General features: G+C 48.7%; 1 protein-coding gene across 1 annotated transcript in view; it reads right to left on the bottom strand.

Moving 5' to 3' along the window:
* The window catches only part of ATP9B (ATPase phospholipid transporting 9B (putative)), a 259,712-nt gene that overhangs the window by 61,252 nt on the left and 173,972 nt on the right, over positions 1-24,488 (bottom strand). Inside the window, 1 exon segment of the mRNA XM_062201824.1 lies at positions 14,144-14,286. Within this exon segment, the coding sequence (XP_062057808.1) occupies positions 14,144-14,286 (143 nt within the window).

Raw genomic sequence — 24,488 nt, 5'->3', positions numbered from 1 at the left:
TTGCAATTGGTTTTGTTCCAGTTCTGCATTTGCTAATTCACAAACTTGTATGTTTCAGAACTCGGCTTCTGGGAGTAGCTGACCATGCAGGGTTCACAGACATTGACAGTGACCGAGACTGCTCCAGCTCACAAAGCAAATTTGTTAGATGAGACAGACAGAGACTTCCAGACCCTGGACAGGCAGGGCCTGCACTACGCCCCTCATATGCAGGAAGCAGCTACAGGAGAGATGATGATTCTACATCCCTCAACATCCCTTAGGATTAAGGGAATGGAGTCTCTGAGGGGAGAATGTTGTAGGCAGGCATACAGGGTAGAACTGATTAGGTTTGTGAGCTGGAAGACCACGCCCTCACCACGCCCCTGTGTGACCTCATGCCTGACCTGGCCACACCTGTGCACCCACTGGCCCCTTTGAAAGTGGATAAAAAGCCCAGGACACAGTGTGCCCGCCCCTTCCTTTCTTTGGCCTTTAGCCATTGTGGACCAGTGTGGCCCTGTGCCTCAGGGTACATGGCCTTTGGGCCACCCGCCCCATGCTTCCTGGCCTAGATGCTCCTCCATGTGGCTGGTTCTGGTACTTGGTATGAACCCAGATTTACCTCTCTCCTATAGACAGGGGTCTCACTCTCCCATGTATTTCTCTCAATGAATGAAAGCTTAAAAATATTAAAAAAGAAAAGAAATTAGCTATTTCTAGAAAGATCTTTTGGGCCATGTCTAATATATGTTATTTTATATTCCAGAAAGTTTTAAAATAATCACAGTATGGAAGCTGTTTGCATTAAAATAACTGTTAACAATATGGCATTGGTCATTCCATAGCTAAAACTTTGAAGAAACTTTACTTGTGAGACAGGGATGCAGTAAACCACCGACAGCCCAGCCAAGGCAGCACAGGCGAGGTCTGGGATGCACGGTGCTGCTGCACTCACTACACAGCTCACGTACCCCAGCCTGGGCAGGACCGCGTGTCTCACCTGCCCAATGTGGGTGGGTGCCTGAATGACCACACACTTCCAGCTATGGCATTCTACAATCTGTCATGCAGTCCTAAGAACTGGCACGCCGGCGTGCACATCTACTTTAGCCATTACAACACCGGATGAGACCACTGCATCCAGGCCTGGTTCTCAGCTCTGGTACCCGACTCTGGCTTCCTGCTATGCAGACCACGGGAAGCAAGGACAGTGACACAAAGAACGGAGTTCCTGCCAGCCATGTGTGAGACCCGTGCTGGGCTCCCAGGCTCAGCTGCAAGAAGTGGGCATTTGAGGCGAGAGCGACTGGGAGGGTTCTCTCAGGCAGATAAGAGAGTAAAGGTTAAAGTTAGCATGCTTACAATGAAGGCTGTTATCAGCTATTTTCACACAGATTATCTCCCTGCCTGGCTGGGTTCTGCACCTGGGGCCAGGACTCAGGCCCGTGAGGGCACCTGGCGTGAGGGCACCCGGCGTGCTGCTTGGACCTTGCTCTGCGGTAGCGGGCAGCTGGGAGGGGACGTACATGTGTTCTCAGAGGATATGACAGGCTGCAGAATCATGTAATTACAGTTCTCTGGTTTAAACAATAACTATCAGACATTGGTGAAACCATGGCCAAAAGTTAAATGTGGTTTTATGTGAGCCTTGTTCTAGTTAAGAGAAGATACTGCAATGAATAGAAATTTGAGTACTTTCCCTTTAACCAGAACTGCTACCCAAGTCCTTTTTCATATTTTTCAATTTGAGAGCAGTCTTCAGATTCACAGAAAGTAACCAAGTCAGCAAAGAGCCCTCTTAGCTACCCTCTCCCCAGCTTCTCCCAGAGGTCACTGTAACTGTAGCTAAGCTGATACTGGTATTTTATCACAGGTGTAGACTAGTGTCTCTACCTCTGCCATCAAAACACAGCCATTCCATCTCCACCAAGGTCTCCCTGGGTCGCCCTCTGTGGTCATATCCATGCCCTTCCCTGACCCAGAACCCAGCAATCACTCTCTGGTTCTCCATTTGAGCAATTTTAACACCCTGAGTGTTCTGGGACAGGCATTGTGGCATGGTGGGTTTAAGCTGCTACCTGGTAACATCCCATATTAGGGAACCGGTTCATATCTCAGCTCTCTTCTGATCCAGCTCTCTCCAAATGTGCCTGGGAAGGCAGTGGAAGATGGCCCAGGTGCTTGGGCCCCTGCCAGCCATGTGGGAGACCCGGATGGAATTCTGGGCTCCTGGCTTTGGCCTGGCCCAGCCCTGGCCATTGTGGCCATTTGTGGAATAAACCAGCAGATGGAAGATCTCTCTGTATCTCCCTCTCTATAACTCTGCCTTTCAGATAAACAAATAAATAAAAGAATCAGCCTGGTTGATTTTTAAAAAGTGTGTTCTATAACTGAAGTCACTCACAACACGACCGTTGGAGGTTGTTTTCTTTTTTCCCCACTGAGTTTCACACCTTTGACATCTACCCAAGTACTTGTTTCACTCATTCTTTCCTTTCCATTGCATAGCAGTATTCCACAGTACAGTCAAGTATAATTAGTTTAATCATCACTCATTAAGTAACACTGTAGTATCTAGTTTTTGGTTGTTGCAAATAATGCTACATAAATTATCTTGTATAGGTATTTGTCGACCTAAGGTTTTTTTTTTTTTTTTTTAATTTAAAGATTTATTTTATTTGAAAGTCAGAGTTACGGGGAGGGGGAGAGAGGGAGAGTGAGACAGAGGGGGAGGGAGGGGGAGGGAGAGGGGGAGAGAGAGGGGGAGAGAGAGAGAGAGGGAGGGAGAGAGAGAATCTTACATCCACTGGATCACTCCCCAAAAGGCTGCAATGGCTGGAACTGGGCAGGTTGAAGCCAAGGGCTTCCTCCAGGTCTCCCACCCGGGTGCAGGGGCCCAGTCACTTGGGTTCATCGTCTATTGCTTTCCCTGGTGTGTTAGCAGGGAGCTGGATCAGAAGTGGAGTAGCCAGGACATGAATCAGTGCCCCCATGGGATATGCTGGCTTGGACCCAAGCTTTTACATCCCTGGGGTAAGCTCCTGGAGTGCGACTATGGGGACATGCGACCACTTCAGGTCCCCACAAGAAAAGCACAAAACATCTTGAGTCGCCCCATTTCTACGTCAACAGTTGACACTGTCCTGTTTTCACTTACTTTATTTATAGTTAGAAAGGGAGGGAGAGAGACAGGTCTTCCATAGCCAGCTCCCCAATGGCTGCAATGGCCAGGGACTACCAGGTTGAAGCCAGGAGCCTGGCACACTGGGCGAGTCTCTCACATGGGTGGCAAAGGCCCAAGAACTTGGGCATCTTCCGCTGCTTTTCTAGGTGCCTTAGCAGGGAACTGGATTGGAAGTGGAGCAGCTGGGACTCACAGGATGCTGGCGTGGCAGGCAGTGGCATCACCTGCAGTGCCGCGCAACAACGCCCCCAGCCTTTCACTGTAACTGCTCCACTGGTGCACAGAGGCATCTGCTGGGTCTTCATGTGAGCCCCCCACTGGTGAGTGATGGGCAGGGTCTTCTCCCTGTCCAGTGTTCTCTCGAGCTGCACAGTCCAACAGCAGCCCCAGAGATCTGGTGGAGGCTGGCCACGAGGGGGGAGGGGCCTGTGCAGAGGAGGACCTGGCACGAGCCGGGCAGCAGAGGGAAACAGGGAGAAGCTCCTGCCCACCGTCTGCCTCGCCTGTTAACGCCACTGTGACTCCACGGCAAGGCTGCGCCACACCTGCTCACTGGATCTAACCCTCATCCCAGCTATCAGCCATGAGCATCAACCCATTAGGTGCTGGTGAGCCAAATCCTATTCAATCCACAATAGTAATCTCCTCTACTCATTTACATCGACTTTGAGCTCTTCCATGAATTCTCTAGTTTTCAACATGCAAGTCCTGTGTGTTTTCTATCAGACTAATGAGCATTTTTCTCAATAGTGTACTTTTGTTTCCCCATAGTCATTGCATGAAGGTGTAGAGAAAGAGTTACCTTTCTTGGGGTTGGCGCTGTGGTGCAGTAGGTTAATCCTCCACCATATGGGCATGGTTCTAGTCCCAGCTGCCCCTCTTCCAACCCAGCTCTTTGCTGTGGCCTGGGAAGCAGTGGTGGATGGCCCAGGTGCTTGGGCCCTGCACCCGCGTGGGGGACAAACACACAAAGAAAGCTGAGCAGTGTGGGCTCTAACTTTACCCAGCTGCTCCCAAACTTATCTCTATGCTCTCACACCAGATTCTATTTCTAAGAACTATACTTATTAGTGGTATCAGTATATTCCTTTTTCCACTTATTTAGAAAATAAAGGGCAAAGGAACTAAAATACATGGATGCTGTTACTAAGGCAAGTGAACAAATATGTTTGCCCAGCAGGTGATTCAAAGTAACACAAAGTAATAAAAGCAACAGCTAGCATGTCCCTCAGAGGATATGAACATCCTGAAGCTACACAACTCAGGCAAACAGCTGTGCAGAAATATACCCACGTTTTCACCACACCTACATATACAATTTACATAGCTTAAACATTAAAGACTGTGCTTAAAAGTAAATTATGGGGCCAGTGTTGTGGCACAGTGGGTTAAACCTTAGCCTGTGATGCTGGCATTCCATATGGGTCCTGGTTCAAGTCCCAGCTGCACCAATCCAGCTCCCTGCTAATGCACCTAGGAAAGCAGTGGAAGATGGCCCAAGTGATTGGACCCCTGCCACCCACGTGGGAGACCAGATGGAAATCCACACTCCTGGCTTTGGGCTGGGCCAATCCTGGCCACTGAGGCTATTTGGAGAGTGAACCGTGGATGGAAAATCTCTTCCCCTGTCTTTCTCCCTCTTTCTCTTTGTAACTCGGCCTTTCAAATAAACAAATCTTTTTAAAAAATTACGAGAAGACAATCAAAATCTCTTGAGGTACATAAACACCACGTGCAGCATACCTTGCAGTCCTAGTTTATTTTGAATGCCCAACACACATGACCAGAAATACATGGGGGGACTAAGTCAACAGGAGTGAGACTCGGAAGGCCGCACAAAGGAACCAGGCACAAGGCTGCCGTGGCTGTCCTCTGACGACGGGCCAGGGCCATGTGCACACTGATGACATCATCCTCAGGCCATGCAGAATGACCTCACAGACTTACTGGGTTTCAAGTCCCACCTGTGGCTGCCTAGGCAGGGCCAGACCAGAGATTTCATGGTCCTCGTCTGGCCCGTGCGTGGGCTGGACATCCGCCACCCCTGGCAGGTATCTTCCCTCTCACTAAACGTTTTAAAAAGCAGTGTTATGGGAGATGACTGACTCATTCAGGGGCAAAGTGCTGAGAAGCCATTTTACGCCAGTCCCATTCTGTCAAGGCCATCACAAGGTTAGGTTAAGATTAGACACAGTTACTACACGAGAGCTTGCAGAGTCTCTTAAGGTAATACATGAAACCCTACGTCAGGTTAGCCACACTTTGTCCTTCTTAAAAATAAATGTAATATAACATGCTTTAAAGTATCACAAACTGTTCTCTAAAGAGCAATTACAGAGGGCAGCACTGTGATGTAGCGGTATAGCCACTGCCTATGACGCTGGCATCCCATGGGTGCCAGTCTGTGTCTCAGCTGCTCCACTTCCAATCCAGCTCCCTGTTAATGACCTGGGAAAAGCACTGGGAGATGGCCCAAGTTCTTAGGCCCCTGCTACCCACGTAGGAGACCTGAATGAAGCTCCTGGCTCCTGACTTTGGCTTGAGTCATCCCCGGCTGTTGTAGCTAGCTGAGGAGAGAACAGTGGACGGAAGATCTGTCTCTGCCTCTCTCTGTAACCCTCTCAGGTATTAAACTCATAACACTTGCTCTCGGCCAAAAGGCCGAGAAGCGATTACTCTCTCAGATAAATAAATCTTTTTCAAAAAAAGAACAATTACAATGTTCTGAAAAATTAAAAGAAGAGAATTTCTGACCGGCAGAGCCAAATTCCTAGTTATAGATGATGAAACTGATGTTCAGTTAAGTAGCTAAGGTCCCAATAAAGGCACAGGAAGCTATGTGTAAGATTCCATATACTTTTTATCTCATTACAAAGTCTGTGCTTACAACACACCCACATGCACACATGTACACGCACACACATGCACAGGCTGCCAGTAGAGGTGCTGCAGGGCAGCAGAACCACACTCTGCTGGGCACTGTGGCATTCCCATCCTTGTCTCTGCACAGGGCCACCCCCGCCTGTGCCACCTGTCTGTTGGTCTCCCTGTGGGACCAAAACCTTCATGAAGCCGGTGTCTATTTTATCTCCAACTCTATCACCAGAAGCTGACTCACACACAGGAGTCATAAAGTAGCTGATTAAAAGAATAAAGCATGAAAAAATGTATAATTAAGGGGAAGAAAGGATGGCAGGAGGCACACATGCTGTTGCTGTAGACAGACAGCCACTGGGTCACAGCCTGATGAAGCCACTGTTACGCGACTCCATGGCTGGCAAGACCTTGCCAAAACAGCAGAAGGACTTCCTACAAAAACCATTTGCTACCATGAAAAGTCATTCAGATTTGTTACAAAATCTGTATTTTGTTACTGTGTAATGCTAACACAGACTTAGCAACATAAAATATTTTCAAAAGCAACACAGCATCCTCAGAGAAAACACACGGGTGTTTGTGCCAGGACGTCCTTTGGAGCTGTCCTCACAGGTAGGGCACAAGCAGCCAACACTGCTTCTGACGGCCCTGGAGGCCACGTGTGCTGAGGGCCCACTCCTGACGGAGTCCGCAGGGGCACAGAGGGCCACTGGCTCCCCCGTGCGCTGTGACAAGTGCACTGCCCCGTTCTTGAGGCCTCCACCCTATCAGGGGTCACCTCCCAGAGGGCTCACCTCTTCGCCAGCGCCATCGCTCTCGGTGAGGGGGGGACACTGAGACCCCAGTGCTCTGGAGTGAAGCACCTGCTCAGAAACACAGCGGACTCCGCGCACTGCCAGCGGAGCTGTGCTGAGGACATGCACATTGAAAAAGGGATGGGGAGGGGCAGGAGGGAAAGCTGCTCCCTGTTTTAGACCCCGCCCCTGGACGTGACATTCCCTTCATATTCCACTGGGCCTAAAAGGAGTAAGAAAAACTTCAGAAAACAAAAGGTTACATTTTTTTGGATGGGAAATTTTACAGATTTATTATACAACTATCTTGCAAGATAGTTATAAGCATACTTATGTGCCAATTCCACGCTGCAGGCCAACATATTCATGAGGCTTTAGTAAGAGAACATGTTGAAAGAGAAAAACGTGGATTTTGGGGTGTCCAATGGTCAAATTTCCCACTTTCCCAGTTAAAAACAACTGGAATACACACTGGAAATAGCCCATGGCATGCAGGTGTCAGTCTCATGTTTGTGTATGTCTACAGATGGAATAAAACAAACGAAACAGGAAATTGCATTTCAGTGTGTCAGTGTGAGAACTGCCAAAAAGCAAGAGCTGACAACAGGAGCAAATGTATGTTCACTCCACCTCTTCCATTTTTCAGAAAGGTTAACCGCCCAGACTGGGACAGAACATCATCCTGAAAGCCCCGAGGCCACCAGTGCCCTTGGGCAAGGACCGCGGGGTTGGGGGCTTCGTCCCTGAGCCTGGACCCTGCTGCCCTGCGATGTCTGCTTACCTACAAGCACGCCAGGATCATTACTACAGGACAGGCTCTTTAACGTAAAGAGAACCCCAATATTATCACAGCCAAACAACCAACAACTACCCCTCCAGATCAAACAGCAAGTCAGACTTCTAACTTCCAACAATCTCACACACGTCCTAAGTTTTTATACTGTTTGTGTGGCTTTGGGCCCAGGTAAGGTTTGTTGGCCTTGTTTCCCTACTCTACAACTCCCTCCTTGACCACTTTTTACCCTGTAACTGACTCAATACAAATCCTGGCCCAAAAGCAAAGCTGCACCATTGTAACTGCTGCATTCTATCTCTAGGTAGATGATATTGGGTTTTAAAGTGACCTCTATTTTATCCCATCATTTTGGTGAGCTGTCCTTTGTTCAGCTTGTGACACAGTTCCAAGCTCAGTGACACTGCAGTACTTTGCTCCTTAACCATGCTGTGCAGTCATTTGGAGAGTAATTCTACACAGGCACAAAGGTCCCTTGAAAACACAGGAGACCACAGAGTTACTATGGTTACATACAGATGCCAAAATATTGATAAATGGAACTGTTTTCTTAGTTCTATTTTTGGATATTTCATTGCTAGTACACTTTTACAGAAATAAAATTCATTTTTACATATTGATCTTGTATCCTACAACCTGACTAAGTTTTTTATTAACAGATTCTTGAGGATTTCTTACGACCCTGGACGCGAGCCCATGTCACACACAAACTGATGGCTCTGCACTCCCTTACAGCACCGATGCCTCTTCCTCTCGCCTGACTAATCGCCTTGGCAAAAAGAGGCAACAACCAAAATGCCCATCCGCTGATGAATGAACAACAAAGAGGAAGAGGCACTGACACAGCTGCAACATGCATGAACCTCGGAATCCTCACGCTCAGGGAAGACGCCAGCACGGGCACTGCATATTGTGTGACTTCATTTGCAGAAAATGCTCATGTCAGGCAAGTTCGCAGAGACAGAAAGTAGATTAGGGGTTTCCTGGGCTGCGGGGCAGGGGCTTGCGAATGGAGAGTGACTGCGAATGTGCGAGGGGCTGCCTTTTGGGGTGATAAGAATGTTTTAAACTCAAGAGTGGGACGAGAGTTTTATAGTGGTTATGCCAAGTACTGTCTAGCACAGCAATAGATCCTAAGGGCTTCTGATGAAGCAAACAAGTTTGTAACAATAACTCTGCATTTTCTAAAATTTCGAAGTTGCTAATAAATCATGTTGTAAGTAGCTTAAAACTGATATATCCAAACAAATCACTAGCACTTCTCACTGAATCAACAGTGAAGTTCTCAAACTTTTCCATTTGAATAAATACATCTACAACATGCTGGGTTAAAGGAGCGGGAATATGCGTGCAGAGATTCCCATAGGGGAGTGGTGCTCACTTCCATAATCTCCTCTCATATTAAGAGGAATCTTGGAAGTCCTTTACACTTTTCATAATTTCAACACCTTTGTCCTCTTAACACACAAGAAATTATGGGCCCCACACTGGGAAAGGCAGAATGGACTCAGCCGCCAGAAGCCGAGCCCACCAGCACGGCACAGGTGCACCAGGGGCTGTGCTGCGGCACATCTGTGCACAGAGGTTTGTGGGTGACTTCTGAAAGCCCTTTAACCAAGCTGAGTCGCGTTGTTCTGTGACTGGCAGCAGCCACAGGCACAGCTGGGAAGGAGACAGGGCTTGAGAGGCAGATCAGTGCTGCAGGCGGTGCTGTGGCCTCACGTCCAAACCCTGCCAGGTCACAACAAGAGACAGAGGGTGCCGGCCTGCAGTTCAGAGACACTGGCTACAAGAGCAACAGGACGCCTGTGAAGATCTGGGGAAGTCAAGGGATCAAAGCACAAACCTCCCAAGATCCTACCAGGAAGGAACGTGAGGAGAGCGATGCCTCAAACCTCAGTTAGTGCTCATTTCCACAATTGTTCGCCATGACTGTGATACACGCGGTGTGTCAGGGCTCCTGAGGACCCCCAGGACTGGACGCGTGTGTTGCACGGCTGCACGTGCTAAGTTGTCCAAGCAGCCCCAGCAGGCCCCACGCAGCACACACAGCACTGCACTGCTGCACTGAACACCACAGTGAGCATCGTCACACAGGGAGCCGGCAGCTGTCCTGACACACAGGAGGTTAAGAGACATTCCTAAACCTCCCTGCCGACTCTGGCAAGCACACAGGCCCTTACCAGCTGTGAAAGTGGAATCTCCCCTTCATGACGACACACCCCATGACACTGAAACGTGATTCCAGTCTGAGAAACACGGCATTCTGGGCAATGGATGCTGTTGTTTTAGTGGGTGTTTCTAGTAATGGCTTTATTCTACATGAAGATAAAAACTCCCTCACAAAGGAATTAATGTACTGCTTTAACAGGCTGCAGCCTGAGTTAAGTTTTAAAATTTATGAGTTGTCTGCAGCATTGTTCTTTAAACAATGGCATTGTCAAATACAAGCATGAGAAGATTAAAGTCCTCCCAGCAGATTAAGAACAAACTGCCCGTCCTCCCACTTCAGCATCATTTGTTCATTTACTGCCTTCCGCCTAGTGTTCCGGTCAGTGTCCACACACTGTGCAGCGTGTGGTTAACAGCTGTCTGCTCTCGTCCAATGAATTACTTTATGTTTCACGCACTGGTGGCCGCAGATGTGTCACTATAGCAACATCATTAATTTCAGATCTTACCGGAAACGTGCACTCCAATCAAACCTAATTATACCGCATTGCTTTCTTGTCCATAAGAAGGAAACTATAATGCAATTATTGGGATACTTCATTTTCTATTCTGTTGCAGCAGATGAGAGAGCCAGTGTGATAGACGCTTCCTGTCAAAAAGCTTATTGACAAAGCACAAACCCAGTTTACAATCACACGGAGGACCACCTTACAATTATGCTGGCAATGGGTGGCCCTTAGGAAAACAACTCGTGCCGAAGCCTCTCGGTTAAGCTCGGGCCACTCAGAAGGCGTCCACAGCCTGCCTCAGGTCCTCCACTCTGCCTCTGATGCCAAACTCCCCATTCCTCCTGCGACACTGCCAGAACCTCTGCAGTGAGCAGCAAGACCTGACTTACACCGAGCGCTGGGCACGAGGGGATGGGGACCAACGCCGAGTCCCGGGCACGAGGGGACGGTGACCAACACCAAGTCCCAGGCACGAGGGGAGAGCAGAGGACAGGAACTGCTTAGGAAACAAAAAGAAGGCCTAAGAGAAAGAACCTAATCATCCACGTTCCTGGAACCAAACAGCCGAGCAGTCCGTACAGACGGGTGCCGGTCTCACCAGACGCTGCAACCTTCATGTAGGCAAGGTGGGGCAGCCATTCTGGGTTCAACTCTGATATGCATTTCAGAGGCCCTGGCAACAATGAACCCTCCATACACTCCTGGAACCTGGGGAAGGGTGCTGGGGCCACTCGACAGGGACTGGCAAGAGTGACAGTGATGGGAGTGGCAGGCACAGCTGAGGTGTCAGGGTCACACCCAGGCCAGGCCATGGATCAGGACTCTCCAGAGATGCTGTAACTGCTAAGGTGGCTGGTACAGAGATAAAACTTGTAATTTACTGAGAAAGGTTAGAAAAAAATTCTAGACTGAATAGTTAAGCAGCTTGCAGCTTCAGTCCTTCACCGAATTCTGGTATGAAAAGGCCTTTTTAGAAAAGCAACAAAATGCCTGAGAGTCTCTCTGATTAATATAAAATCTAGTGAGCTAAGATGATTATCAGGCTACAGTCTGTGAAGCAGAGTACTGTCTTCAAAGTAGCATGGAGAGAACAAAGCGGGAGCAGAGGTCGGGCTCTGGGGTCTCGGCAAACCTGCTCCTCAGCACCAACACTGATCCTGACACGATTCCAACTCACACTGCAACAGGGGAGCCAAACCCAGCTCCCTGTCCCTGCCCCTGCTGCAAAGTGGCACCTCCAGCCCTCCACGCAGAACCCTGACTTCCAGCAGGCGTGGGGTCGCAGACTCAGGGAAGAGCCGGTGCTCCGCAGCTCGCGGCACGCTCTCAGGCTAAGCTGCTTGTGGGCAAACTAAGACAGAACGGAGGCTCGCACTGCTGACCTGAGGGACTCATGGGACCGCAGGCCCTGCCCTGCCAAGTCCAGACAGGCAGCACCAGCGACCAGGAAGTACTGCAAGAGGTGCCCACGGCGGGGCCCCGGGGGCTAGGAGGGCGCCTGAGGGACCCTAGGTCCCCACCTGGCAGGGGACGGCCCTGACCCTGTGCTCCTGAGGCCTGCAAGACAACAGCAGCCGACACAGACAGAGGGTGGGTCTGGCCTCTGTCGGAACTGTCAGGAGTCATCAGAAAGCTGCTCTACAATCAATCCCAGAAACTGTTGGCAACCAAGCAAAGGATACAAAAAAGAACCAGGTAGACAGATAGCCCTGAAAATACAAGAACAGACAGCCACCTCACCGCCCAAGCTCAGCCAAGGATCACACAGGACACGTGGGCACCTGCTCAGTTCTCAGCAGCAGAGGGAGGAGACAGGAACTGGGAGCAGGGAGAAGGTGGGGTCTGAGGCGGGGAAGATGGTGGAGCTCCAAGAAATAAAGCCTAAAAGCACTCAGAAGTGGTGAGACTCAACCGACAGACCCAGCAGTCTGTGCTTATCGCAAGCAGCACAAAGCCCAAGAGGTCCATGCCAAGGCACAGCACAGTCACATTCTGAAAATCAAACATTGAGAAAAACTCTTGAAGCCACCAGAAAGAAATGGGGCAGCAACCAGAAAGGCAACATGTTCTCAGTAGGATGAGCACACACAGGAGCCCGGGTGGGCACAGGAGTGCGGGCCAGGGGACGGTGGACAGCCCAGGCAGGCGTGGGGAGCGTGGGCCAGGAGACGGTGGTCAGCCCGGGTGGGCATGGGGAATGCGGACAGCCCGGGTGGGCACAGGGAGAGAGGGCCAGTGGACGGTGGACAGCCCAGGCGGGCATGGGGAGCATGGGCCAGGGTACGGTGGACAGCCTGGGCGGGCATGGGGAGTGTGAACAGCCTGGGTGGGCATAGGGAGAGTGGGCCAGGGGACAGTGGACAGCCTGGGCAGGCACGGGGAGCGTGGGCCAGGGGAGGGTGGACAGCCTGGGCAGGATACTCCAGAGTTTTCTGTGTGGGTCTTGCTAAACTGGCTTAACTAATTCTAACAATACTTATATGTCCACTTATGTGGGTTTTGTATAAATACGTCTGCTAACAGGTGTTCCCTCCCTTTCTAAACCTTCTACCATTTTCTTACTTTATGGCATGCACTGGTGAGCCAAATCCTCTACTATCCTAATTGCATTCAATACTCCAACTTCCCTAGAACCTGCACCCTGGAAGGCAGCAGGTAACAGCTCAAGTACTTGGGTTCCTGCCTCCTAAGTGGGAGACCCAGATTGGTTCTGGGTCCCTGGCTTTGGCCTGGCTTGGCCTGGCCTGGCCCTGGCTACTGTGGGCATCTGGGGAGTAAACCAATGGATGGAAGACTGATCTCTGTCTCTCTTTTCCTCTCCCTCTCTTTCACTACCTTTCAAAAAAAGAAAGAAAGAAAGAAGTTGAATTTTTAAAGACAACATTTTCTTCAGCATATTGTAAGTTTTACTTCTAATTCACTAAGAATTACTTGAAATTTAAATCATGAATCAAGGAGGAATTTTAACTCTCAGATAAAGCTTTTATTATAGTTCTAGATTCCATTTGCTTGCCTTTTATTTAGTATAGTATGGATTGACAAGAGTTTTTTGGGGCTGGCACTGTGGTGCAGCGGGTTAACACCCTGGCCTGAAGCCCATATGGGCGCCGGATTGAGACCCGGCTGTTCCACTTCCAATCCAGCTCTCTGCTATAGCCTGGGAAAGCAGGAGATGGCCCAAGTCCTTGGGCCCCTGCACCCACGTGGGAGACCCGGAAGAGGCTCCTGGCTTTGGATCGGTGCAGCTCCAGCCATTGTGGCCAATTGGGGAGTGAACCATTGGATGGAAGACTCTCTCTCTCTCTCTCTGCCTCTCCTCTCTCTGTGTAATTCTTTCAAATAAAATAAATAAATCTGAGTTCTTGGATGTAAAAAGGGAAAAACAACAAGATAAGGACAAACAGAGCGTGAGGCCTAGAGCTGTGAGGTGTACTTTTGGGTAAAGCTCTGCAGGAGAACTGTGTTGCCAAAATACCAAATTCACATATTTGACCATTATTTTCTTATTACAGCTCACACACATTAATTCTAGGATACAGAAATGTGTGGTGTTTGCTCTTAAGAAACCACTAAAAAGGTATCCCAAAGGCAGTTAAAGCCGGTAGGACTGTGGAAAGTTCTAGATGCACGAATGTGTCAGCTAAAACTCCAAAATTTTGACATTTTGGTAATTCTGATAACACTTTGTAAACTAGAAGATGAAACTATGACAGTCTTCAAAGGCACAGTGTGAGTGAGAACTCCGTATGCTATCACAAGGTGAGCGCACACGCGCACACACAGACTGCAGGGGTCTCGTCCATTCCAGGGTGAACCGTGAGCATGAGCGTACCTGTTTTGTCTGTCAGTAAATACACCAGGCGCCCCAGCTCCTCAGGGATGGTGCTGGTCCGAACGACTGTCCCGGGAATGTTCTCGTCCTTCATCATCATCCACCCGTAGGCTGCTTTGCCCATGTCCAAGTTCACACGCAAACTGCCAAGGAGAAGCGGTGGCAATTGTAAGAGGGACTCATGGCTGCACATCACACTTATGCATACGTGTCATCTCTGATCTTTGTGGGGACCCAGGTGACCTGAAACAACCCTGCTCCGTCCTTCCTCAGGGGCTCCCACAGACACAGCAGGAAGAGGGAGCCGATACAAAGGCCCCAGCAAGACTCTGACTGACACAGAGATTCCCACGCTGCCAGATGGCATCCGTGGCAATAAGTATGGGCCACATGTCTGAAGGCCTCTCCGCTCCTCCTGTGAACTTTAACCGAAGGACTCCTATGTTTCAGGCGCTAACCAAGAAATCAAGAACGGGTACGATGCAGTAAATGCAAAGAGACTGGTCACTCTGCTCTGGACTGTTTGTAACATTGTCATTTAAGGCTGTCTGGGGAGACTGCCGCCTAAGACGCCTGCTGCACTGTGTTGCCCTGTCTGGGACCACTCGGCTGTCACAGTCCTGCAGAGATGGCTGTCCAGGCCTGTGACTCCACCAAGTGACCACGGAAGAACGTCCACTAAGATTGCTCCACTGTGGGGCACGGCAGCTCTTTGCAGCACAGGTCTCCCTACATGTCACTCAGTAGCGAGGGTGCACTTATGCTGCGGGGTCAGAGACCGGGTATTCTACCCAGATGGCTCAACCAGCCAGCGCACCAACCCTTGGAAATCATCTTGAGTTGCAGTCCGTGTCACTGAAGAAAACCTAGGCCAATGAGTGCTAAATGATCGCCAAATCAGCGTAGCTGTGCCCATTGTGGGGCTGTTCATAACCCTGTTAGGATGGGGAACAGACTGCGGGAAGACCCCGCTCAGAACTGCTCTGCGGGACGACGCTCCAGGCAGCACACAGGCAGCCCGGAGAGGCTGGCGTGCAAGGTGGCGAACTAGGTCCCACGCACAGCTGGAATGCGTGAAACCTGCCCCTCGGCCGCGGTGAAGGGGGAACGAGGGGCTTCCCAGGTGGAGCCTGGAGGGCGCCCGATGTGGGGCAAGGCTTGAGGAGCACTAGGGACATCCTTGCCGGCCAGTACCTGAGAGCAAGACTGCTCAGCCTGGGTTCAGAGTGACCACAAGTTTCGAGGACAGGAAAGGAAAACCATTTCTACAGAAACTCTTGATTTGGTTTGAGAAGGATTCTCTATGAACGAGACCCACAAAGTGACAGGCACGGGACACCCGGCTAAAGTAAACACAGACAGAAGCTGGGAGGCAGCCAGGCTGCCAAGGTGCTCGGTGCGCGGCCGTGACCGGCACGGCGCAGGGTAAGGAGTTTGGCACGGAAAGGGCTGTGGGCCCCTCGACGAGCTTCCCACAGCTCAACTGCCCAGACCAGAGGTCTGCACTCTGGAAAAGCAAGACTTTCTGCTGTGTGTGGTGCTCTTTGGGTTCTGGTTAAGTGAACTTGGAAGGGCCGCCTGACTTAGCTGTTCTAACAAGTGGGTCAGTCTTTAGCTGGGCCACAGGTCTGAAGAGCTTTATCAGCCACTGGGCTAGAGCGGCAGAAGCCAAAGCAGCATCCTCAAGGCTCTTCTGGGACTTGTTTTCTTCAAGTCACGAATGACTGGCAGTTTAATAAAATAATTCCTGGGGCCAGTGCCATGGCTCACTTGGTTAATCCTCCGTGTGTGGCGCCGGCATCCCATAGGGGCGCAGGGTTCTAGTCCCGGGTGCTCCTCTTCCAGTCCAGCTCTCTGCTGTGGCCCGGAAATGCAGTGGAGGATGGCCCAAGTGCTTGGGCCCTGCACCAACGTGGGAGACCAGGAGGAAGCACCTGGCTCCTGGCTTCAGGTCGGTGCAGCGCCAGCCGTGGTGGCCATTTTGGGGGTGAACCAATAGATGGAAGACCTTTCTCTCTGTCTCTCTCACTGTCTAACTCTGCCTGTCAAATAAAATAAAATAAAATAATTCCTGTTGTTGCAGAGTTGTAAACATTTATTATTTCATGGATTATCATATGAGGGGGTTTGCAAACTTCATGGAAAATCTGTACTATTTTTAAATTCTGTTTTCTCAGAGAGTGTGAAGGCCTGCCATCTCACAGTCACCACTGGGACATTCAGGATGAGTACAGACACCTTTCAAGGCTGTGTGCAGCAGCAGTCACTAGTGAAGAAAAGGGCGGAGATCATCTTGGGGTGATAAAAGTAAGTATACTCTGCGTGACGCCTGGCCTATGCCTTAGATGTGCACTGAGACAACTGCACCCCATAAGAGAGTTCCTGGGTTTGAACCTTGGCTCTTGCCCCCGGCTCCAGCTTCCTGTGAATGCAGACCCCGGGAGGCAGGGTGCGGCTCAGTGGCCGGGCTCCTGCACAGAGATGGTACACCAGGGCGGAGTTCCTGGACTTGTGAGGAAGAACCAGCAGGGCTGCCCGTCTTCCCCCCACACCCTCCCCACCTTTCAAATAAACAAACATTTTAAAAACAACCACCAGCGCTGCGGCTCACTAGGCTAATCCTCCGCCTGTGGCGCCAGCACACGGGGTTCTAGTCCCGGTCGGGGGGCCGGATTCTATCCCGGTTACCCCTCTTCCAGGCCAGCTCTCTGCTGTGGCCCGGGAGTGCAGTGGAGGATGGCCCAAGTGGTTGGGCCCTGCACCCCATGGGAGACCAGGAGAAGCACCTGGCTCCTGGCTTCAGATCAGTGGCGGCCACTGGAGGGTGAATCAACAGCAAAAGGAAGACCTTTCTCTCTGTCTCTCTCTCTCTCTCTCACTATCCACTCTGCCTGTCAAAAAAAAAAAAAAAAAAAAAAGAAAAAAAAAAGTAAAACAACTGCAGAATGCAAGTTTGTGGTTTACTAGCAAAAACTACTAAGTAAAATTTATCTTTCTTCCATTAAGGCAGTAGCATTGTATAGGGGGCACTATGATTCTTGTATATTTTGATCAAATGCTAATTTGCTTTTTTTAGACAACTAGTCATTCATAATTTCTTTCAATGAAATACAATCAATGACAATGTAACATCTGATTTCCCGTGTGGTTAGAAAATAATAATTAAGTTCATTTAGACTTTTCACCATTTCCTCTCAACAGTCTACGCACAAGAATAAATTTATGCAGATTGCAATGCAAATAATTATACATTACATTTTTAATGTACTCTAAGTTACCACAGATCAGGAAAAACATATGGTATTTGTCCTTTTGGGAAAGTCAGATTAAAAAAGAGAAGAAATTAGAAAAATTAAAAACAGTGTTTGAGATTTATGGGATACTATCAAACAACCCAATACATGGGTCTTAGGAGTTCCTGAGGATGTGGAAAGAGAGAATGGAATAGAAGGCCTAGTTAGTGAAATAATTACAGAAAACTTCCCTAATTTGGAGAAAGAAATGGACGTCCAAGTACAGAAGGCACATAAAACTCCTAATAGATATGACCAGAAAAGAACTTCACCACGACACACTGTAGTCAAACTCTCCACAGTAAAACATACAGAAAAGATTCTAACTGCACAGGAGAAACGCCAGATTACCCTCAGAGAAGATCCAACTAGACTGACGGCTGACTTCCTACCAGAAACCCCACAGGCTAGGAGAGAATGAAGAGACATAGTCCAAGTCTTAAAAGAAAAAAAAAAAAAAAAAAAAAAAGGTCAACCCAGAACACTGAACCCTGCAAAGCTCTCACTTATGAACGAAGGTAAAATAAAAATCTTCCATAACAAACAGAAATGCAAAGAATTTGTCACCACTCACCCAGCCTTACAAATGATGCTTAAGGATGTGCTACCCCAGAAACACGGGCACCGTCAGGAAAGAAGGTGAAGCCAGAAAATCTAGTAAAAGTACAAAGGAAATACGACACGAGTATTTACAGAAAAACGGCAGGGCCAAGCAGGCTGTTACTTATCAAGGAACCCTGAATGCAAATGGCATAAACTCTCGAACAAAAAGATGCAGACTGGCTGAATGGATTAAAAATCAGGACCCATCTATTTGCTGCCTACAAGAGACACACTTCACCAACAAAGGTATGTGCAGACGCAAAGTGAAAGGATGGGAAAAGGTATTCCATGCTAACGGAAGATGTGACTATAATAAATGTATATGCACCCAATTACAGGGTGCAAGGTAATTTAAAAGAAATGTTAATGGATCTAAAGGGAGATACAGACTCCAGTACAATAGTACTGAGGGATTTCAACAACCCACTTTCATCAATGGACAGATCAATTAGAATATCAACACAGAAACAACAGAGCTAATCTATAGTATGGACCAAATGCTATCTACAGTGTAGATATCTAACTGATATCTACAGCACATTTCTCCCCACAGCTGAAGAATACACATTCTTTTCATCAGTGCATGGAACTTTCTCTAGGATAGACCCTATGGTAGGCCACAAAGCAAGACTCAGCAAATTCAGAAAAACTGAAATCATATCATGCATCATTTCTGACCACAATGGAATACAGCTGGAAATGAAGAACTCAAGAATCTCTAGAAAACAGGCAAACACATGGAGACTGAACAACCTGCTCCTGAATCAACAGTAACTCACAGAAGAAATCAAATGGGAAATAAAAAAATTCCTGGAAGCAAATGAAGATGGCAACATAACCTATCAAAACTTAGGAGGGCCGCGCTGCAGCACAGCAGGTTAACACCCTGGCCTGAAGCACTGGCATCCCATACGGGCGCTGGTTTGAGTCCCGGCTGCTCCTCTTCCGATCCAGCTCTCTGTTATGGCCTGGGAAAGCAGTGGAGGATGGCCCAAGTCCTCGGGCCCCTGCACCTGGTGGGAGACCCAGAAGTTCCTGGCTCCTGGCTTCGGATTGGCACAACTCTGGCCATTGCGACCAATTGGGGAGTGAACCATCGGATGGAAGACCTCTCCCTCCCTCCCTCCCTCTCTCTCTCTCTCTCTCTCTCTCTCTCTCTCTCTCTCTGCCTCTCCTCTCTCTGTATAACTCTAACTTTAAAATAAATAAATAAATCTTTAGAAAAAACTTACAGGATACAGCAAAAGCAGCGTTTAGAGGGAATTTTATAGTAATTGGTGCCTATATCAAGAAGTTGGAAAGGCATCAAATAAATGAGCTAGAAAAATAAAGGACCTAGAGAAATAACAACAAACTAAACCCAAAATTAGTAACAGTAAAGAAATAATTGCAGAATAAACAAAATTGAAACAAAAAATATAAAAGATCAGAGAAATGGGCCGGCGCTGTGGCTCAATAGGCTAATCCTCCGCCTTGCGGTGCTGGCACACCGGGTTCTAGTCCCGGTCAGGGCACCGGATTCTGTCCCGGTTGCCCCTCTTCCAGGCCACCTCTCTGCTGTGGCCCAGGTGTGCAGTGGAGGATGGCCCAAGTGCTTGGGCCCTGCACCCCATGGGAGACCAGGAGAAGCACCTGGCTCCTGCCTTCGGATCAGTGTGGTGCGCCGGCCACAGCGCGCCAGCTGCGGCAGCCATTGGAGGGGGAACCAACGGCAAAGGAAGACCTTTCTCTCTGTCTCTCTCTCTCTCTGTCCACTCTGCCTGTCAAAAAAAAAAAAAAAAAAAAAAAAAAAAAGATCAGAGAAATGAAGAGCTGTCTTTTTGAAAAAATAAACAAAACTGATACACCATTGGCCCAATTAACCAAAAAGGAAAAAAAAAAAAAAAAAAAAAGAAGAGGGAGATGACCCAAATCAGTAAAATCAGAGATGAAAAAGGAGATGTAACGATGTAACAACAGATATCACAGAAATAAAAAAAATCATCAGGAATTACTACAAACAGCTATAAGCCAAGAAACTGGAAAATCTAGAAGAAATGGATAGATTCCTGGATACACACAAACTACCAAAACTGAGGCACAAAGACAATGAAAACCTAAAGAGACCAATAACCAAGACAGAGATTGAATCAGTAATAAAGACAAAGAAAAGCCCAGGACCAGGGGGCTTCACTGCTGAATCCCACCAGATTTTAAAGAAGAACTAATTCCAATTCTTCTCAATCTACTCTAACAATGAGGCCAGCATCACCTTAATTCCTAAATCTAAAAAAGATACAACAAAAAAAGAGAACTATAGATCAATATCATTGATAAACACAGATGCAAAAATCCTTAAAATACCAGCTAATCAAATGTGACAACACATCAGAAAGATCATTCACTTAGACCAAGTGGGATTTATCCCTGGTATGCAGCGATGATTCAACATATGCAAATCAATAACCGTGACATATCACATTAACAAACTTAAGAATAAAAACCATATTATTATCTCAATAGATGCATAGAAAGCATTTGATAAAATACAACATCATTTCATGATAAAAACCTTAAGCAGATTGGGTATAGAAGGAACATTTCTCAACACAATCAAGGCAATATACAATAAACCAACAGCCAGCATCATATTAAATGGGGAAAAGTGGAAGGCAGTGTCACTAAGATCTGGAACCAGGTAAGGAAGCCCACTCTACCACTGTTATTCAGTACAGTCCTGGAAGCTTTAGCCAGAGCCATTAGGGAAGGAAAAGAAATCAAAGGGATAAAAAATGTAAAGGAGGAAGTCAAATTATCCCTGTTGGCAGATGACAAGATCCTATATAAAGGGAAACCAAAAGACTCCACTAAGACATTACTGAAACTCCACAAAAAGTTTGGTAAAGATGTAGGATATAAAATTAACAGACAAAAATCAATAGCTTTGGGGCAGCAGGCTAAGCTGAAATCTGCAGTGCCAGCATCCTATATGGGCACCAGTTTGAGTCCCAACTGCCCCACTTTTGGTCCAGCTCCCTGCTAATGTATCTGGGAAAGCAACGGAGGATGGCCCAGGGTCTTGGGCCCCTGCACCCACATGGAAGACTAGGATGAAGTGCCCGGCTCTTGGTTGAGGTCTGGCCCAACCCTGCCCATTGCAGCCATTTGGAGAGTGAACCTGCAGATGGAAGACCTTTTTTTCTCGCTCTCTGCCTCTGTCTATCTGAAATTCTGCCTTCAAATAAATAAATCAATCTTATAAAAAGTCAATAGCTTTTGTATTCACAGACAATGCCATGGTTGAGAAAGAACTTGTAAGATCAATCCCCTTCACAATAGCTACAAAAACATTTTAAATACCTTGAAATAAATTTTACCAAGGAGGTAAAAGATCTCTATGATGAAAATTTTTTAAAAAATTAAATAAAGAAATAGAAGATGGCATAAAAAATGGAAAAATCTTCCATGTTCATGGATTGGAAGAACAATATCATCAAAATGTCCACACTATTGATATCAATTTAGAAACTGAATGTGATCCCAATCAAAATACCAACAACATTCTTCTCAGATGTAGAAAAAAAAATGATGCTAAAATTGATATGGCCTGGCGCCACGGCTCAACAGGCTAAACCTCCGCCTGCGGTGCTGGCACACCGGGTTCTAGTCCTGGTCAGGGCGCCGGATTCTATCCCAGTTGCCCCTCTTCCAGGCCAGCTCTCTGCTATGGCTCGGGAGTGCAGTGGAGGATGGCCCAAGTGCTTGGGCCCTGCGCCTGCATGGGAGACCAGGAGAGGAACCTGGCTTCTGGCTTCAGATCAGCGCAATGCGCCGGCCGCAGCGGCCATTGGAGGGTGAACCAATGGCAAAGGAAGACCTTTCTCTCTGTCTCTCTCTCTGTGTCCACTCTGCCTGTCAGAAAAAAAAAAAAATTCATATGGAAACACAAGAGACCCCAAATTGATAAGGCAATCTTAAACAACAACAACAAAAGATGAAGGCATCATAACACCAGATTTCAAGACTTACCACAGGACAGTTGTAATTGAAAAAGTCTGGTACTGGCACAAAAACAGACATGTAGACTGATGGAACAAAACAGAATCCCCAGAAATCAATCCACACATCTACAACCAACTAATCTTTGACAAAGGAGCACAAATCAATCCCTGGGGCAAGGACGGTCTCTTCAACAAAAAGTTGAAAATCGGATCTGGGAAAATTGGATCTCTGCTTGCAGAAGCACGAAACTAGATCTCTACCTTACACCTCACACAAACCCAACTCCAAATGGATCAAGGACCTAAATCTACGAACTGATACCATCAGATGACTAGCGGTGAACTCTACAAGACATTGGCATAAGCAAAGACTTCTTGGAAAGACCCCAGAAACACAGGCAATCCAAGTAAAACAGACAAACGGGATTACATGAGGCTAAGAAGCTCCTGCACTGCAAAGGAAACACCAATTTGCCTTCTAATGTTAAAAATCTCAAAGAATGCTCAAACTTCAGGCATGATGCTGGCAGAGCAAACGTCCTCACTGCATGTACTCTGAGTTGTAATTTCGTAGAATGTTTAAGCCCAGACCTTTGTCCAGCTGTGACACACTGCAGGTGACAGGATGTGGGCCCCTTCAGATGCACACGGCATACTATTTTGAAAAGAATTATGGAAACAGACTGTAAGGTAAAAGATACCAGATGTACTCTGAGCTCCTTGGAAGTGACACCAAGAGACCCGTTCCGGAGGAGTGGGAGAGCTGCCTGAAACTGCAGATGGCTGGCGGAAGGGCAGGAATGACTTGAACTGTTACAGTAAGAAAAATGAAATGAAGCAGCTTAAGTAAACAGTGTCCAGGGAGAGCAGGAACAAGAACATGAATGAGCGTGCTCTGTGCCACAGCGAGGAAGCGCAAGTCAGCTTTGGGTAACGAGATCACCCTACGGGTTCTCCAGGCCTTTCCTTCCCTAGACTCACAGACGCACGAGCTGCTGTTGATCCACCCCAGCGCCCCTGCTCCACGAGAGGCGGCACAGGTACCAAGGCCTCTCAGGTTCCTGTCAGGCGTGGGCAGTGCACATCTCTCATGACCACGCCCACTAGTTCCAGGATCCTAGCCCAGTGACGGACGTGCTGCTTCTGAGCTCAGTGACAGCATCCATAAAATGCCACGCACTGCTGGGACCCTGCGAGCAACTAGAGTGATGGCCAGGCCTCGGAGGACCAGAGAAGGTGGACTCGGAGCTGCATGGGTGGGGAGCAGGCCTGTGCAGCTGTGGTCAGGTGCATTACCCATACCTGCGTTCCGGCCAGGACTGCGTGCTGAGACCATCCATGACGACAGACACAGGGATAATCCAGTGTGGCCTCAGCACAGGAGATCCCGGGCCACGAAGAACAGGTTCAGACGGAATGAGGACCCTAACCTGCCTCAGGAAACCCGAGTGGGTGTGGGAGACCTAGGTCCCAGGGTTCCAGATGACGAACACGAGAGGTGAGCGGAGGTGACAGGAGGCACCCAAGGCCCTACACAAGGCGACCTGTGTCAAGGACGGCCAGGACATGGTCTCCAGGCAGCTCCTCTGGCCCTCTGCTTGGATGGATGCCAACCTATGTTCTCAGGACCCAGGTGCCAACTCTGGGACAGCTGGAAGCAGACAGGCATCGTGGCTGCTTCTGGCACTCAGGTGAGGAATGTGTGAGATGTGCGATCCTGAGGACACTCGCCGAAGGAACCCTGGCAGGCTGGGAACGGATCAAGGCTCGGGACCAAAGCAGAGGGGAGGGGCCCCCAAGTTAACGGCCAACAGCCACACACACGGCAGCCCCCCTCAAGAGCACAGACAGAGACCTGTGAAGACGAGTGCATTGCTAGAAGGACCCAAGGGCACACACCGAGGTGCGCAGAACCAGACTGGGCAGACGCGTGCGGGACCGCCCAGGGAAAGGAGCCAGCGTGAGACTCTTGGCAGCCCTCGGTCTGCAGACACATCACTCCAGTCTGCCTGTCCTCACACCACCTCCCTGGAGAGCTCCTCCGCCTCTCAAGAGGACACGGAGCACTGAGCTTAGGGCTCGCTCTGATTCTGGGGGATTTCACTCCAAGATCCTGAAATACACCTGCAGAGACTATTTCCAGGGAAGGTCACATCCGGATTTCAGGTGGGCACTGTCCATGGGGACATCACTGAGCCCACTAGAGTCACTTGACCTTCCCCAGATTTTCACAACACGTTCACCCCAACCAAATAACCCAGTAAAAATCCTATCAGTTCCGATGCCCCGCATCTTATAATAGAAACATCTGTATCAGATGCGGGTGAGTCCCGGGGGACAGCCTGTCCTGAGCAAAGCTGCTCTCCACCCGTGGATCGGCCAAAGTAGAAAGGACGTCATCTGCTTCCAACACCCAACAGTGGGGTAAGCAGAGACTGGCAGGCACGCAGGAGCCACCGGGACCAAGCT

Source organism: Lepus europaeus, chromosome 9 (assembly GCF_033115175.1).
Source record: "Lepus europaeus isolate LE1 chromosome 9, mLepTim1.pri, whole genome shotgun sequence".
NCBI classification, from domain to species: Eukaryota; Metazoa; Chordata; class Mammalia; order Lagomorpha; family Leporidae; genus Lepus; species Lepus europaeus.
The sequence above is the reverse complement of the archived record's forward strand: the minus strand, read 5'-3'. Positions and strand labels throughout refer to the sequence as shown.